The sequence below is a fragment of the Marmota monax genome, unplaced genomic scaffold (genome assembly GCF_021218885.2).
Source record: "Marmota monax isolate L192 unplaced genomic scaffold, Marmota_monax_Labrador192_F-V1.1 WCK01_AAM20220418_F8-fsc00125, whole genome shotgun sequence".
Classification (NCBI taxonomy): Eukaryota; Metazoa; Chordata; class Mammalia; order Rodentia; family Sciuridae; genus Marmota; species Marmota monax.
In genome coordinates, this window is record NW_026695235.1 from 8,831,933 (window position 1) to 8,848,236 (window position 16,304).

General features: G+C 54.9%; 1 protein-coding gene across 1 annotated transcript in view; it reads left to right on the plus strand.

The window, feature by feature from the left end:
• Nucleotides 1–11,632, plus strand: part of B3galt5 (beta-1,3-galactosyltransferase 5) — a 46,441-nt gene extending 34,809 nt beyond the window's left edge. Inside the window, exon 3 of the mRNA XM_046439183.2 lies at nucleotides 364–11,632. Within this exon, the coding sequence (XP_046295139.1) occupies nucleotides 364–1,287 (924 nt within the window). The 3' untranslated portion in view covers nucleotides 1,288–11,632. The remainder of the gene's footprint in view (nucleotides 1–363) is intronic.
• The last annotated feature ends 4,672 nt before the right edge of the window (nucleotides 11,633–16,304 follow it).

Here is a 16,304-nt window from a genome sequence, read left to right on the forward strand (position 1 = left end):
GCGTTTCTAAACATGGGTCTGCCCCTTCCTGTATCTCAGCCAGCCGCACGGGCACTCACAATGTTTAAAAATTACTTTTATGTTTTTAATTGCACACACTTGTGGGGTGACAATTTGATACTTATGTTCAGTGTGTGATCACATCAGGTGGTTAGCATTTCCGTCTCCTTAAACATGTACGTTTCTTTGTCCCGGGAAGGTTCACACTCCTCTCTTGTAGTTTTTGTAAAATACACAGTCGCCTGGTGTGAACCACAGTCACCCCACTGTGCTGTGGAACAGGACCCCCGCCTCGCTCTGTCTCGGCACCCACCTCCCACCCTCTTGCTTTGGGGGGCTGATGGCTGGTCTTGTTCCTTGCAGATGGCTTACCAGAAGTTGAGGCTGACCTATGCGTGCCTGCTGTTGGTGGGAGCGCTGTGCTTGTATTTCAGCATGGCTCCTTATAAAGAAGAGCCTTTCGTTTTCAAGAAAAAATACGGGACGTTCCTTCAGCTCCCAGATATCGATTGCAGGCAAGATCCTCCCTTCCTTGTCCTGCTGGTGACTTCATCCCACAAGCAGGTGGCCGCTCGCATGGCCATCCGGAAGACGTGGGGGGGAGAGAGGACAGTGAGCGGGAGGCGGGTGAGGACATTCTTCCTCCTGGGGACCACGGCCAACCAGGACGAGATGAGCGTGGTGGCCCAGGAGAGCCAGCAGCACGGCGACATCATCCAGAAGAACTTCAGGGATGTCTACTTCAATCTGACCCTCAAGACCATGATGGGCATGGAGTGGGTCCACTACTTCTGTCCTCAGGTGGCTTTCGTGATGAAGACGGACTCGGACATGTTTGTGAACGTCCACTACCTGACCGAGCTACTCCTGAAGAAGAACAGGACAACGAGGTTTTTCACAGGCTTCCTGAAGCTCAACGAGTATCCCATCAGGAAGAAGTTCAATAAGTGGTTTGTGAGTAAATATGAATACCCCTGGGACAGGTACCCGCCCTTCTGCTCTGGCACCGGCTACGTCTTCTCCAGCGACGTGGCCAGCCAGGTGTACAACGTCTCCGAGAGCGTCCCCTTCATTAAGCTTGAGGATGTCTTTGTGGGGCTCTGCCTGGCAAAGCTGCAGATCCGGCCCGAGGAGCTCCACTCCCAGCAGACGTTCTTCCCGGGGGGGTTACGCTTCTCCGTGTGCCGCTTTAGGAAGATCGTGGCCTGCCATTTCATCACACCCAAGGAGCTGCTGATCTACTGGCATGTCCTGGAGACCTCCCAGGAAGACTGTCCCGAGGTCTGAGTGGAGCCCAGTGGCACGTGGGTCCAAGATCTTGGATGGCGCTGCTGAGAATCCTCAGGGGTACAGACGGAGTGAGAAGGACGTAGGGAGCAGGACCCTGAGGACACTGTTCTCAGGGCTCCAGACCCAAACTAGAATGAATGTGCGCTTAAACCAAGCTGCCCCAGGCAACACCCGCCCCACCTCTGGAGCACTGGGCTCCGGCTGAGCACCTGGTCCCCTCCTGCATTGGCTCATTTCAGGGCTCAGCGTCCCTGGGGGGTGGTGGGCACTGTGCTTCCTATTTTACAGATAAGGAAACAGTAGCTACGGAGGTACAGCCGCTGTCCCAAGGTTTATAGCCAGCCGAGGTTGACCAGGCGTGGAAGCTGAGCAGGAATCTGGCTGGCAGCCCCCAGCGGGGTCCCTCTGTCCCTCGGGAGAGGGTGGTGTTGTAAAGGCTGAGGAAGGCCTGGCAGCTGCACCCCGGCTCCCTTTCCAGAGAGCCCCTCCACTCCTGGCCTGATGCTTTCCAGTGCTGAGACAGACTCCAGTCTGTCTCCAGTTCCTTACGTCCCTGGGGATGACGGAGCTGGGCCCTGAGTCCTCATTAGCGTTGCGGTACTCAGCCCTGGGCACATCCCCGAGGGTAGGCATGCCTGCGTGGCTGCAGCCCTCGTCCAGCTTCAGGTGGCAACTGACTTGACGACTTCGTCGGTTAGACTCAGAAGCCGCTTCCAGGGTTGCCTGTTGCGACTGGCCACACTGCTGATGTCCCCAGGGTTGTGATGCCTGTCCCCAGCCTTCAGGGACACCTGGTCTCTTTGCTGCAGGTCAGTGGGACGAGCCATAGCCCTGGAGTACTTTAGGGCACTGAGTTCAGACTGAAGGCCGCTGGGCATGCTGGATTCCAGGAACTTGCTGGGCATTTGGCTAGACCACAGCAAGCCGCTTTCAAGGACCCCGTATTTACAAAACACTAAGATTGACCCTGGTCCCAGGGAGTCTCCCTGTGTCTACGTCCCCCAACCTGACCCCAGGTCATCGTCACTGAATTTATCACATGGCCAAGGACCCACTGAGTCCTGTGGTTTGGAATTTAACCTCTTTTCTCTCCCCCAGAGGATTGTGTGAGCCCATTTTGCAGGGCTGCGTGAACAGAGGGCACTTCTCTGCTAGGACTGTGACCATTTGGCCACTGCCAGTGATACAGAGTGTCTTGCTCCTCATTAAGGAACTGTGTGTTGTGGTTTTTTTTTTTTTTTTTTAACTCTTTACTTTACCAGGCTTCATGCTACTGTGGAACTGGCCAATGTCGGGCTGAGCTCTTGCTGGCCCTCAGGAAAGGCAATGTGCTGCAAAGGTCTGGTGCCCATTCTGCACGGCATTTCTCGTGTCTGGCTCGTGCTGTGGCCTCGTGGATGTTCTCCTCGTCCTGGCTGCTCTGAACGTGCGGGCGTGTTCAGAAGCGCCTCCGCCTCAGTGGGAACATGAGGGGTGCAATGGTTTCTGGAGCCCAGGTTTTGCCATGAGCCTGGGCCCTTGGTTCCCGGGGACTGACTGCCTCTGATTTGTCAGATGATGGTGCTTTGAAGTGAAGGACTGTCTGGCAGGAGGCCAGGGCCTGTGTCCAGTATGGGTCTGTGGCCACTGGTCTCAGTGGGTGATCTGAGGTTGGCGTGGATGGTCTAGCACCAGCCTGAGCCCTTGGCAAAGGGACAGGTGAGGACAGGTGTGGGCTCCTTCCACAGCCTCCGTGTGTTCTTCAAGGATCTTCTGCAAAACCTTGACTCCCACGGTATTTCTTTATTCCATGATCTAGAACTTGAGGGGACCTTAGTGCTCACCCAGCCCTCCTCCTCACTTATGTAGGATGAGAGAAGCTCAGAGGGACCCAGAGGCTGCTCACGGCTCCCAAGCTGTGGAATGCAGGCTCCTGCTGTTTGGGTCCCAGGACCTGAGAGGAGGACCCCGTGAAAGCGTGGATGGGGGCAGAGAGTCTGTGCTTTCCCAGTGACACCCAGTGGGACTGGAGAGGGGTGGGTGGCCGCACAGTGGCTTCACTCACGGGCATCAGAGAGGAGTGGTCTCGAGAGCAGACGCGGTGTGCTCTGCCTCATCTGAATGCTCACGACCACTGCCCGGGCAGCTGGCCGCCAGGGTCCGTGGTTTGTAGATGAGGAGTAGCCAGAAAGTATCAGAAACAGGACGGGATCCGGAGCCCTGGGGCCACTGTGTGAGTCACAGCACTGCCCTGGGCCTCCCAGGCTGTCAGCTGGCCCCTCCCACAGTCCTGGGGCTGGCTGGAGCTCACCCATTGACTGCTCCACCTGCGCTCCTGGGGACCCTTCTCAGACTCCTCCGGCCACCACGTGTCACCCACCAGATCCTGGAGAGCCGCGGGGCTCCAGCGGCCTCTGCTTTTGGACTCAAGTCCCAGCTGGTCTCATCTGGAGGCTGGGCCTCCTGCTCTGGACCTCACTCTCCTCCCCTCCAGCCACCTCCCCTCTGTGGGATCACCCCCTGGGCACACAGACCAGCTGCCCCTCCCCGTCTAACAGCAGCAAAGCAGCATGCCACCGCCCCCACCCCCAGCTGCAGGCTTTGAGCTCCTCCAGGGTCCTCCTGAAATCCCCCCATCAGATCACAGCCCCCTCGCCCCACAGCTTTGGCCTTGCTGGGGCAGGTCTCAGTCCTCCTCTGACAGGGCCTGGCCGGGAGTGGTCACTTCCTGGACAGTTCTAGGAACCAGCGTCCAGGACGCCTCCTGGCCTTGGCTCCTGGCCTTGCCAGTTCCATCTCTTCTGCCCGTTCTTCCTTTTGCCCTGGCGTCCGGGCTGCAGTCTGTGGGCTCAGCCCAGCTGCCCTGTCCTTGGGGAGACCCAGTCCTCGGGGCCTCGTCCTGTGTTCTAAATGTCCTCGCTGTGTTGGCGGCACCTCGCTTGTCCCCAGCGGGTCCCCTCTGGTCTTCCATCTCTCATGTCCCCTGTCTACATACTTTTACATGGTGAGCACAGCCACCCCAGCCCCTCCCCGCTGCCTTCCCTGTCTCAGCGAGTGGACACTCTCTCAGTGGCCACTCCGTCCTTCCCGTGGCTCCAGGCAAAAGTCTTGCAGGTGTTGCTGGGCTGCAAGGCTGCTGCCTCTGCCCTCACCCCGGGTCCACCTGGTGCCCCTCACCACTGCCACCCTTGCTCACCCGCCACCTCTCACCTGCAGTCCTGCAGTGGCCTCCCGCCTGGACCCTCAGCCTCCCTCACTGCATCGCCTTAGTCTGTCCCCGGAGTGAGTCTCCAGAAGTGTGGAGCAGAGAATGTGCTATGACTTGACTGTGTCCCCGAGTTCTTGTGTTGGAAACTGAATCCCCAATGCAGTGTGTTAGGAGGCGGGGCCTGTTGGGGGCGGGGCCTAACCGAGGCACTCAGGTGTGGAAAGCTCCGCCCTCATGAGTGCACTAGTGTGGTTATTGCAGGACTAGGTTGTTACGAAAATGAGTTGCCCCCCTCCCTTGCTTGCTGGCTCTCCCCTCCTCTAGCTCTTCCACCTTCCACTGTGAGATGATGCAGCACAGAGGCCCTCTCCAGATGCTGGATCCTGCTCGTGGACTTTGCAACTTCCAGAACTGTGAGCCAAACATACTTCTTTTCTTATTAAGTTTTCCACTTTCAGGTGTTATGTGATAGTAACACAAAATGGAATCTCACTTCTTTGCTCAGAGACCCCAGTGGCTTTCCGTCTCCCAGTGAAAGCCACATTCTTCGTACCGTCATCTGCCTCTGTTGTTCCCTTACAGTCTCCCCTCACTCACTCTGGCTGTTCCCTGACCAGCAGTACTGCTCCGGCCGCAGCGGTCTCTGTGCCCTTTCTTGAACATCCACCTCGCGGTCTTTGCAGACTGTTCCCTCTGCCAGGAAAACTCTTTCCTCAGATATTCTCATGGCTCACTCCTTTCCCCCTCAAATCAGATGCTACCTTCTCAACGAGGACTACCCCGACCTCCTTATAAGAAATCGCCGCTCTCTCCGCGCGCATCCCTCCGTGCCCTGGTCTGACGGGGCAGTACTGTGTGTGACGGACGACGAGCCTCCGGTGTTTATCGATCACGTTCACTTGACGTGGGTGTGAGCTTCGTGGTCTCTGCTTTCCCCGCGGACACACACTGAGTTCTTGGCGGGTTCTAGCTCGGGGTAGACGATAACAAGTTTTGTTGAGTGGAACCAGATTGACCTTCATGGACGGTGCTTAGAGGAAGAGGTGACCCTGGACTGGAGGAGTGGAGTCTCCAAGACACGAATGCACTGGGTTCCAGCTGAGTCCGTGAGTGCGTGTGTGTTACCGTCCCCCCAACCAAAGACAGGGACCTGCTCTACGGCAGCGCCCCCTGACCTCTGTGAGGGGCAGCCTCAGGTGGCAAGGCAGACAGGGCGCGTGGCCTGGGGGCCCGACTTCAGCCCCACGGGCCGCCACCTTGCCTCAGCCACGCCCGCCTTCCTCTCCTTGATGATTTTAGCAATCGGCCCCTTTTCCTCAGCCCGTGGACTCTTAGTTCCTGAGGACAATGACCCAGAACCACGGCCCTGGGGCCCCCGGATTCTCCAGCCTTCCTGTGCGGGATGTGTGGGCCCCAGGTCACCCTCCCTGTGTGCTTAGATGCCGTCAACTGGAATGAGCGAGGAAGCCCTTCCCAGGGCAGGGGGCGTTGCTGAGCTTCTTGAGGAGGGAGCCGTTGAGATCCGGCCTCTTCCCCTTATTTTTTGCATGGAAAGCCTGGGTTTTGGGAGCTGGTGCCTCAATTCTGTGCCCAGTGGCAGTGGAGGAGAGTGGACCTCCTGACCCTCATCTTGGCACAGAGGACACCTTGCTATACAGCTTATGAGAAAATTCACTCCCGCTCGTCTGAAAACACACTGCGGTAGCCGTACACCCCGCTGGGTAAAGAGGAGCGAGAATCCAAGACCGCAGACACTCGCAGGTCCCCCCGAGTCTTGCCCCCAGTTCAGACGTTAGCCTCAGGTCTCCTGGCTCCCAGTAGGGAGGTGCCAGAGGGCCACCCCTACAGCCAGACTCCAGGCCTCCTCCCCCAGGCCCCGGCTTGCCCAGCTCTGGGTCTCAGGAAAGGTCTTCAACCTCCACCTGTCCACTCGGCCTGGCCATCCTTGCACCGTGCCGCCCCCATCTTGCCTCTGCCCACGTCTGATGTTGCCAGTTCTGCAGGTTTGGCCTCTTCTCCTTGTTGGCCCTAGAACTTTGTCTAGGCCACCATCTTGGTTCAGCTGAACTCAGGCCACCTCCTCCTGACCCGTCTCACAGGCCCTCCTTCCAGAGTGATCGTGTGTGTGTGCACGTGTGTGCCGGTGTGGTCGTGCCGGGCTCTGCCACTGAGCCTCATCCCCGGCTCCAGAGCACTTTTCAGAAACGGCAGGTCTAATGACAAAGCCCAGATGTCCCGAGGGCAGAGCCTCCTGGCCTGGAGTCAGTGAATGTGAAGGCCACACACCTGCAGGCTGCAGGGAGTGACGTGTGGCAAGAGCAGCAGCTGTCCCTGCTTCGGACGTCACTGCCCATTTGATGAACTTCGCGGTGACCTCTGTCTGCAGTTACCTTCGCCACGCCACCTATGAGCGGCCTCAGAGGCGAGCCCCAGCTCCTGCTGGGTGTCCACCTCTGCCCCAGCTGTGCCAAAAGCCTGGCCCGGAGCTGAATTGAGCTTCTAAGCAAAATTATTTAATTCTCAAAAGTTTTTGATTCCTTTGAGTATGGTCATTTTTGTACAAAAAAATAGGCACACGCGTACTTTGGCTTTTAAAGTAATGTATTAAATTTTTTTCCCCCTCAAGTTTCAGACTTCAGCTAAGAAAAGGAAAATACAAAGGGACTCTGGGTTTAGCAAGAATAATGTGCGTTAATATACTTGTGTGCACGGAGCCAACCTCAGTCGGAATGAGTGAAATAGACCATGGAAAGGGCAGCTGTTGGGTATTTAGAATTTAGTCTGAGGCTCCAGCATGACGCTGGGGGACCCTTAATCCCCAGGACCGTGTTGTCTGGAGCAGTCTGCAAGTTCTGTGGGATCGCTCCCTGGGTCTGCATTTTAGCTTTCTTACCTACTTGCCTTGGTTTTCTCATTTGAAAAATGGTTCCTACCTCCAGGGATACTTGTGTGGGTTAAACGAGATGGAAGAGACATTGCTCAGCATGCCATAGTAAGGTGCTCAGTAGATGTAGGTGCTTGGGATCATTGTCAGTGCTTAGGCTGTGCCTTGGGGTGGGCGGTATGGTGGTGTAAATAGTGTTCTCGGTGGTGTGCACCACCAGGCATGCTGACCTGTGTGCAAACCAAGATTTCTGCAGAGTGCCCTTAGGCCCTTGCTCCTTCCCTTCCTTTGAATCCTTCCTGCAACTCTTGGAGGAGTTCTTCTGTCCTTGACATTCTTCGAAGTCACACAGCACTGTGTTCTGGACGTGAGTTCAGAACATGTGAAAATCTGACCAAAGCAAAGATGGGAGGGGAGGGTGTCTTAGAAATCATGTGCCGTGTCCAAAACCAACCCCAGTAAACCTTCTTTCATAGATGAGGAAACCGAGGCTCAGAAAAATGGAGTGACTTTGCCAAGTCCTCCAGCGAGTGGACCATCCAGGGCTGGAACTTGGCATCAGAAACCCCGGCAGCCATTCACTTTTATTTATCCATTTCTTGGGCAGATTCGCTCGGTGCTTTGACAGGAGGTCATGAGTGAGGGTCAAGCTGAGGGTCAGGGCTGTGGGTTTTCCAAAAGAGCTTCCACCAAGCGAATGCGCCGTGTTCAGAGGATGCTGGGCTGCTGTTCCTCGACAGCTGGACGAGCAGGCATCTGCTCATTGCCTTTTCTGTGGACAGATGTGGTCCACTGTGTCCACACTGCTGTCTCATTGAAGACCTCTGTGGCCAGTGCAGGTGGCTATTCTGATTTTAACCAAGCCTTGGTCTGCAGAGCAGTTGGGTTTAGTGGGACTTGGTAACTGGCCCAGTGGCTGTTGGTCTTCATGTGTGGCCTCCGTGAGCAGCCTCACAGGGTGTGGTTGGCACGTCTCCCCATGGCATGCCTCCCCCGGAAGCTCAGGGCTGGTCACCCGAGGAGCTGCCATCTTGTCCCTCGTCCTGGTTGCTGCCAGATGTTGACCAGAGTGTCATTCTCCTCTTTCCTGGTCCTCTCCAACCTAAGGATTGGCCCTGGGTCATGTGTGGCTTTCCAAGAGCCCTCCTGTTTTGCTGGGTCCCCTCCCCGTCCTGTCCTGGCTAGCTGGTCACTGGAGTTTCCCTCCGTCAGCTGGAACAAGTGTCCGGCTTCAGAACACAAACCCCTTCCATCTGTCCTCCTGCTTAACAGGACGCTCAGCTCCAGGTGTCCGCCTGTGTGTGTGTATGTGTGTGTGTGTGTGTGTGTGTAGGGGGAGAAAGCGAAATCTGGGGATCTATGTATGTAGTGCACCAGGCTGTTGGGTTGTTCAGGAGTGGGGAGCAGGTGCCCCCCGTTTTCTCAGCTGTCAGGGTGATCTGTGGCATTTGAGAGGTCTCCCCTGTCCTCACCTTTGCACAGTGACGTGCACACTCATTACACAAGGACGGCACACCAGGCCTGGAGCCGTGGAAGCCTGAACTGCAGGAACTGCTCGGAGTCCGTGTCAGAGCCTTCCCAAGCTCGACCTTGGGGCTGTTTGGAGTGAGAGTGAGATAAGGTGAGGCCGACCCAGCGTCCTCCTGAGCCTGGGTGGTTTCCATAAGCAGAGACGTGCAGGGAGTGCTCTTAGCGTCCCCTCCCTTACCGCTCAGCCCACAGTTGCCATAGGAAAGAACGGCGGGCCTCGGTGGCTCTCCCGGACGCTCCACACTGGGTCCCTGGCTCCGAGGTGGATTAAATAATCAACAAGCCCAAGGATGCACTATCACAGCCGCCGTGCATCCTTTTAGATAGATGAGATGCTGGTTGTGTTTTCTCGTGTCTCCCATTAGGAAGGACCTCTTCCCATCATGGACATATTAAGAATGGGTTTCAGCAGGATGGACGTGTTGGCCATTTCCGAGGCTGTCTCTCTGGAAATGGGGAGTTCTTGTGGCCTTACTCCTCTCTCTGTCCTGGCTCCTGGCTCGGGCCTGGTGGAGGGGAGGTACTTGTACTGATCTCTTGGTCCTCAGGGGACTTCCCAAAGGAGGTATCTGAGCACCAGCGAGGTAGTGCCCTGGCGTTAGAGTGCTGGACTGGACGTGGGTGCCAAGGTCCCTGCAGACACCTGATCCTGAGGCCTGTAGTTGATTGCTGATATCTGTTTATGTTCTCCAAGACTCAGACACCTGCTGTGAACTCAGGAAAGATCCCCCTGGGCTGAAGTGTATTTAAAATGAACCGGTATGTCTCTGGGGCACGAAAGGTCCCCTGTTGTGTTGGGAGTGAGGATGGAAGGAACCCTACCTCGTGGCTGCTGGGAAGTTACACCTGAGTCTATCTACTTTCCTGCTTTTGAAGTTTGATTCCAGAAGGGGCCCCGGGCGCTCTGAGATTGACCCTGAAGGCCAAGGGTGAGCCAGGCTGCCTTTGGCATGGCGAAGAGCCAGAGGGCTGGGCGAGCTCACACAATGGGGAAGACAAATGCCTCTGACCAAAAACTAGCTTTTAATTAATTAACATATCCCCCACTTATCAGGCGTAATCCCTTCTAAGCAGAGTAGAGGGCGGGGCCACAGCTCAGTGGTAGAACACCTGCCTCCCTAGAGCGAGGGCCTGGTTCCAGCCCCAGCACTATCCATCCATCCACCCATACATGCACACTACACGTACATACATGCTATGCATACATACATACATACATGCGTACAGGTAGGAAGGACCCATTCCACAGGCCAATATAACTTTTTGTGCCATACATTTGGTCCTTAGTGCCCAGGTGTGTGCCCCGGCCTCAAGTGCTCATACTCAGTCCACCACTGAGGGCTGCCCCTGCCGTCATATCGTGGGACCCCATCCATGTTCCTACCTTGGTCAAGACCTCAGTGCCTGAGGCATGCAGGCTTCTGATGATCAGCCATGTGATGTCAACACCACTCGAAAATGCACCTGGCAAGTCCATGTGAAGCCCGATGACCCCAGGATCCAGTCCCTTGGTGCCCAAAGAGGCAGACCAAGGAAGTAGCGCCAGCCTTGGTCACAGTCTGCCCTGAGGACAGCCAGCTGGGGGAGAGGTGGTTTGTTTTACTTGGTCCAATACGACATCAAGAAAATCCACAGTGATTCGAAAGGTCACTAAGGCTGTCGCTCAGTGGTAGAGCGCTTGCCTAGCATGTGTGAGGCACTGGGTTTGATTCTCGGCACTGCATATAAATAAGGGTCCAAATAAGTAACACCAACTTTGTTTTAAAAAAAAATAAAAGGGGCTGGGGATGTGGCTCAAGCGGTAGCGCGCTCGCCTGGCATGCGTGCAGCTCGGGTTCGAGCCTCAGCACCACATACAAACAAAGATGTTGTGTCCGCCGAAAACTAAAAAATAAATATTAAAAATTCTCTCTCTCTCTCTTTAAAAAAAAAAAAAAGATGTCATTAAAGGGTAATCGAGGACCCTTTGTGGTCAAATTTTGCTTTTTCTAAATGATTTGAAATTCAATTTATATGTCACTGAGGGGTATTTGAAACTGTCATCTCCTGAATATTAGGAGAATCTACCAGACCTTATGACGTCACATTTTGGGAGTGGTATGTGTGTTTATTTATGACTTGTCAAAATGGTGTTTATCGTTAATAAAGGTTATTAGCTTAGCGTAATGACTTGGATGGCTCTAAGCTGTAGATAGAGATGATAAACTTGGGCTCTTTCTGAAAAGCCAGTGGTGTCTGGTCTACACTGGACCATCTTTTTTTTTTGAAAAAATCTTTTCTCATATGAATGTTTTCTATATTTATTTTGTGTTTGGAAAAATATTTTTGAAATTTGAAAGGTCTATTGAGCAACTTTGCCATGCTCCCCCTCGTAAGAGTTGGGGAGCCCTTGTCTCCCCTGGATTTTGGAAGGCCCACATCTGGGGGAGTGGAGAGGGCCAGGGCTGGAATCACAGATCTGGGCCCTGAGGCAGGCAGACTTTGGAATTTTTTTCTCTCAGGTATATTTTTCTATCATTTCTATCAGTTTGTGAATTCTATGATTATACCTTTGGAGTCTGCAAGGGTCACGGTGAGGTGCAGATGGACTCCTGATGTTTCCAAGTGTCATTTAAAAGGAAATAAAATGACGAAAGCAGGTGCGTTTTTCTTTGGCGTTCGTTAGCAAGTTTGTTACAGTTTCTGCCATACCGGGTGGAGATCCCTGTCCTGCGGGTCCCTGTCACTGACACTGTGCATCCCTGGCCCACCTCAGAAACCAAGCAGGAGTTGGAGGTGGCAGGAGCCCGGGAGGGCTGCAGGAGGAGGTGCCTGGAGGGGTAGAGAAGGGGCAGGGAGGGTGCTGTGCTCTTCCTCTGCACCCCTCCCTCCTGGGGCTGGGCGGGGTCCCTGGGAAGGCTGCTGCCTCCTCACCTGGAGGCCTGCCTGGCCTCCTTCCCATTCCCTCCGTTTGCCACTCCAGAGCTCCTCCTTCCAGAACATTCCTGCAGCACAACACATCCTCACTGTCCAGACTGCTTCCCAGACTCTGCCCCTTCCTCCCTCACTGCTAACCTCCCCCCATCCTCCAGAAGGGCTGCCCTGCTGCCTCAGAGACTGTGTCCTCAGCTCGGCCTCGCCAGAGTGCTGGGCTGACATCGTCCTGGTAGGCCCAGCCCCTCCCCCCAGCAACCCGGCACCACTGCCTCTGCTGACCCCGGTCTCGGTCTCCTCCCACCCCGGCCTCCTCCCACCCCGGCATCCTCCCACCCAGCATCTCCACCGCTCGGCCTGCTTTCAGCCTCCTCACTCTTCCAGCTACTCGGCCATAGACTGTCCCCATGCATGTTGGGACCTCAGTCCTCTGTGTCAAATCATGTTGGGTATGAGTTTGCTGGGGCTGCTGTAACAAAACCACAGACTGCAGGCCCACACCACGGACACTATCTCATGCTGGAGGCTGGCGGTCCCAGGTTGCGGTGTCCCAGGGCTGGTTCTTCCTGGGCCCTCTCTCCTTGGCCTGCAGATGGCATCATCCCTGGGGGCCTCACAGGGTCGTTCCTTTGTGTGCATCTGTGTCCTGGTCTCCTTTCCTTAAAAGGTCCCAGTTGCTCTGGATCAAAGCCACCCCAAAGATCAGCACCTCTTTCAAGGTGCATCTCCAGTCACATTCTGAGGTGCTGGGGTTGGGACTTGGCATATGGATTTTGGTTGGGGGGACACAATTCAGGCCACAAGCGTCCCCGCCTCTGTGCAGCCTTCCTGCCCCCTCGGTCCTCATTCTCCTCCACTTTCCTCGTGTGGCTCTGCCTCCCCACATCGTCCTGTGCATTTGTCACCTGTTGCTCCTCTTCCCTGAGGTCTGTGAACTCTACACCCCGTCCTCTTGGTCCGAGTCGGTGCCTGTCACATGGAAGAATGGTTTTCTGAACAAACAAGTGGGGCATTGATCTGAGAGTGCTCCTCTGGGAGGGGAAGGTAAGCTGGGGACTCCGTGGCCAGCAGTAAGTGGTGGGTGGGACTGCAGGGCCCCAACCAGGAGAGGGTGGAGGTCCGAAGAGCAGAGCGCCCCTGCTGCCCCAGCTTCTTGGCCGAATGGCCCAGGGCCTGGAGGAGAGGGCGCATGGTGACGTGACCTGCACTTGGTCTTGAGTTCTCTCAGCCCAAGGGGACCTGACTGCTTCAAAGGTGAGCTGGGATGGTCCCCATCCTCTTTCCTGAGGCCAGATGGGAAGGAAAGGACCATCACGGGCCATGTGGGATTGTGGTCTCTCTGGTTGGGCCCTCACCATTTTGGGGGACTGATACAAAGTCATCAGGTTTTGAATTTTTCTAATAAGTCCACTTAAAATATTTTCTCTTTTTTATGATGATGTTGCGTTGACCTCTGCTGATACCACCCAAATATGGCCACCCCTGTTCAGATACTAATAGTTAATAAAGGTGCAAAGTAGATCTTGCATATAAGTGACGGAATTTGAAGAGTGCGCTTTAGGTAGGAGTTTTTAATGGTAAGAGAAAGAAACTGCAATTCGCTCTAATCAAAGAGGCAATTTATTGGTTCATGAGATGGCCAGGTGCCTAGGGACCCCATGGGATTGGATGGGTAGCTGGTCAGTCAGTGGAGAGGACCCCAGACTCTGCAGCCGTCAGTCTGTCCCCTCTTGCTTTCATTTGCAGGTGGCCTCAAGGTCCCCTGCGGACTCAACCCTTTCTCAATGGCAGAGACCATGGTGCAGACGGAGAGGGCATGTTTGCCAACTTGCATGGCTCAGTCCCCAGTGAACTCTTGGGTCAGCTGTATCACAGGCTCATGTCTCAGATCTGTCCATGCCACTGAGGGACAGAGGAGCTAGGATTGGCCACCCTGAATCATGGCCCATCCACAGCCCTGCAGCCTTGAGGGGTTATGATCCTTGATGGGCAGAGTGTCAGCAGAACCATGTGGATTAGAGGAAGGGACGCCTCAACCTAGGGACAGAGTGCCACTCAGACCTATAGCAGAAGTCTCCCGCAGAGGTCCCCGGGCAAAGCTCTGAGAACAGAAGGAACAGAGCTGGGGTGGCAGATGACCGAGAATGGAGTGTGTGCCTTTAAGAGAAGGTTCTAGAGCATGCCTCCCGGAACCTCCTTCGTAGGTAGCTGTCTTCCTTCTCTTCCCATGACTCCTGGGAAGCCTAAGTGGCCCTGGTGACGAGCCTCCCCCTCTGAGCAGAGGTTATGCACATTATCTCACTTCATTCTCCTTGATGGCTGTGACAGTCACGTCTGCCTTATGCCAGTGGCCCTTGTGGGATCTCTAAGAGGCCAGAGGAAAGACACACGGTGACATCACTACTTCTCGTTACAAGGCCTGAGGCTTGTCCCTAACCACAGGGATGAGTGATTGGACAAAGCCACATCCCTTCCCTGTCATGAAACATTGTTCAGTTGTCCCATCCCTGAAGCAGAGGGACAGGGGGGCACGGAAAGGGACTGCTCAGGGAAAGCCACAGTGCACCGCCTGCTGTCTTTAGGGCTCTGTGGTCCTAATGTGCGTGTCCAGATCATGGCCAGTGTCTACCCGCAGGCACAAGTCTTACCTGGCATCCTGGCCTTCAAGGCTGCTGAGGCCGCCCCAGTTCCCGCAGGACAGCGGCTGCTGTGGTCTCGTTGTCTGAGTCCCGTGGAGCCTGCAGCCTTCTTGGGGCACTGTCCTTGGCCAGTACAGATGGAGATGGCAGCTCAACGATTAGATTCCTTCCAGTGATGAGAAGCAGCTGCACCTAAATCAGATGATCCTTGCATTAGTGCCTGGAGCAGTGATCCTCCTGGTGGTGCCTGCTCCTCCTGGGTAGGGGGCCTGGGGCACCGGGTGGGGGAGGGGGAAGGCGCCTTGGCAATGACCGGGTGCCGATTCCCTGCTGTTCCGACGGCTCAACTGAGTTACAGCTGACTTGTCTGCAGAGACGGCGGAATCCAACGAAGCCTTTTTACTCAGTGATTTGAGAAGTTTCTGGATTTTGAATGTCACATAAATTGTATTACTTAATATGTTAAAAAGCCAGCACCATGCTGGGCACAGTGGTGACATCTGTAATCCCAGTGGCTTAGGAGGCTGAGGCAGGAGGATCACGAGTTCAAAGCCAGACTCAGCAAAAGTGAGGCTCTAAGCAACTCAGTGAGACCCTGTTTCTAAGTAAAATTCAAAATAGGGCTGGGATGGGGCTCAGTGGTTGAGTGGCCCTGAGTTCAATACCTGGTACCCCCCGACCCCCCCCCCCACAAAAAAAGAAAGAAACCAACACCTTCCTGTGTTGTTTGCTGATTCTGCAACATGTAAGAGAAGACCTCAAGCTTAAAAGACACTGAGAAAGTTTAAATATTGTGCCCAAATCATCAGCTAGTAATTATCTTTGGATTTGGAACCCCCAGCACACTGCATTCAGGCCTGAGATTCAAATGGGAGCCAAAGGCCTGCATCTCCACAGAAGCCTGTTCCTGGGCGCTGTTTTCCATCAGCAGGTTGGTGGCGGTTGTCAGAATTCGTTCTGCGCCTTTTGCTTCAGGCTCATTGTGGCCAGAGTCTCTGCCCTCACAGAGCTTATATTCCATTAAACAAGGTTGTGATGGTGCCGTGTGATAATGCCAGCAATGACCGTTGAGTGAACATGGACCAGACCCCCATGGGCTTCTAGAGGGTCAGCAAAGCTTTCCAGAGGAAAGCTCCAACCGGAGACCCCGGTTAGATGTCTGGCAGGGGCTGGAGCCTTCAGAAGGAGCAGCTGGTGTGCACACACCCCGGGAGCCCGGGAACGGCAGGCTGGGCAGGGGACACTGTTCAACCCAACAGAGCACAGTGGGGGGGGGGTTGCTGTGGACCCAATGTCTGTGTCCCCCAGAGCCAGGGGTTGAAGCCTAATCCGTGTGTGGTCGTATTGGGAAGGGACTTCAAGAGGAAATTAGGTCATGAGGGTGGAGCCCCCAGGGATGGGGTCAGTGCCTTTGTAAACAAGACCTGAGATGCTCTCTCTCTGCCACTTGAGGATTCCGCAAGCCAGGAAGGTATCTGTGTACGAACTAAGGTGGGGAGTCCTCTCCAGGAACCATGTTGGCCAGCAGCTGGATCTCAGGTTTCTCAACTCTAGCACTGTGAGAAAAGATGCCTGCTGTTTAAGCCCCCATCCACGGTGACTGTCACGGCAGCCCACGTGGATCAAGACAAGACTAGACCATTTAGGGCAGTGGCGAATGGCTTAGGAAGATGTGGTGGGCAGAACTCTAAAATGTCCCCTGGAGATGGCCTGCCCTAGCCCCCAGGACCCAATGTAGTGAAGCTTCACAGCTGCAATTGTGTCCCGTTGCATGTCAAAAGAGATTCTGCAGACATAATTAAGTTCGCTAATCAGAATTTGAGTTAATCAAAAGGGACATATTTTGGGTGAGTCCATGGTA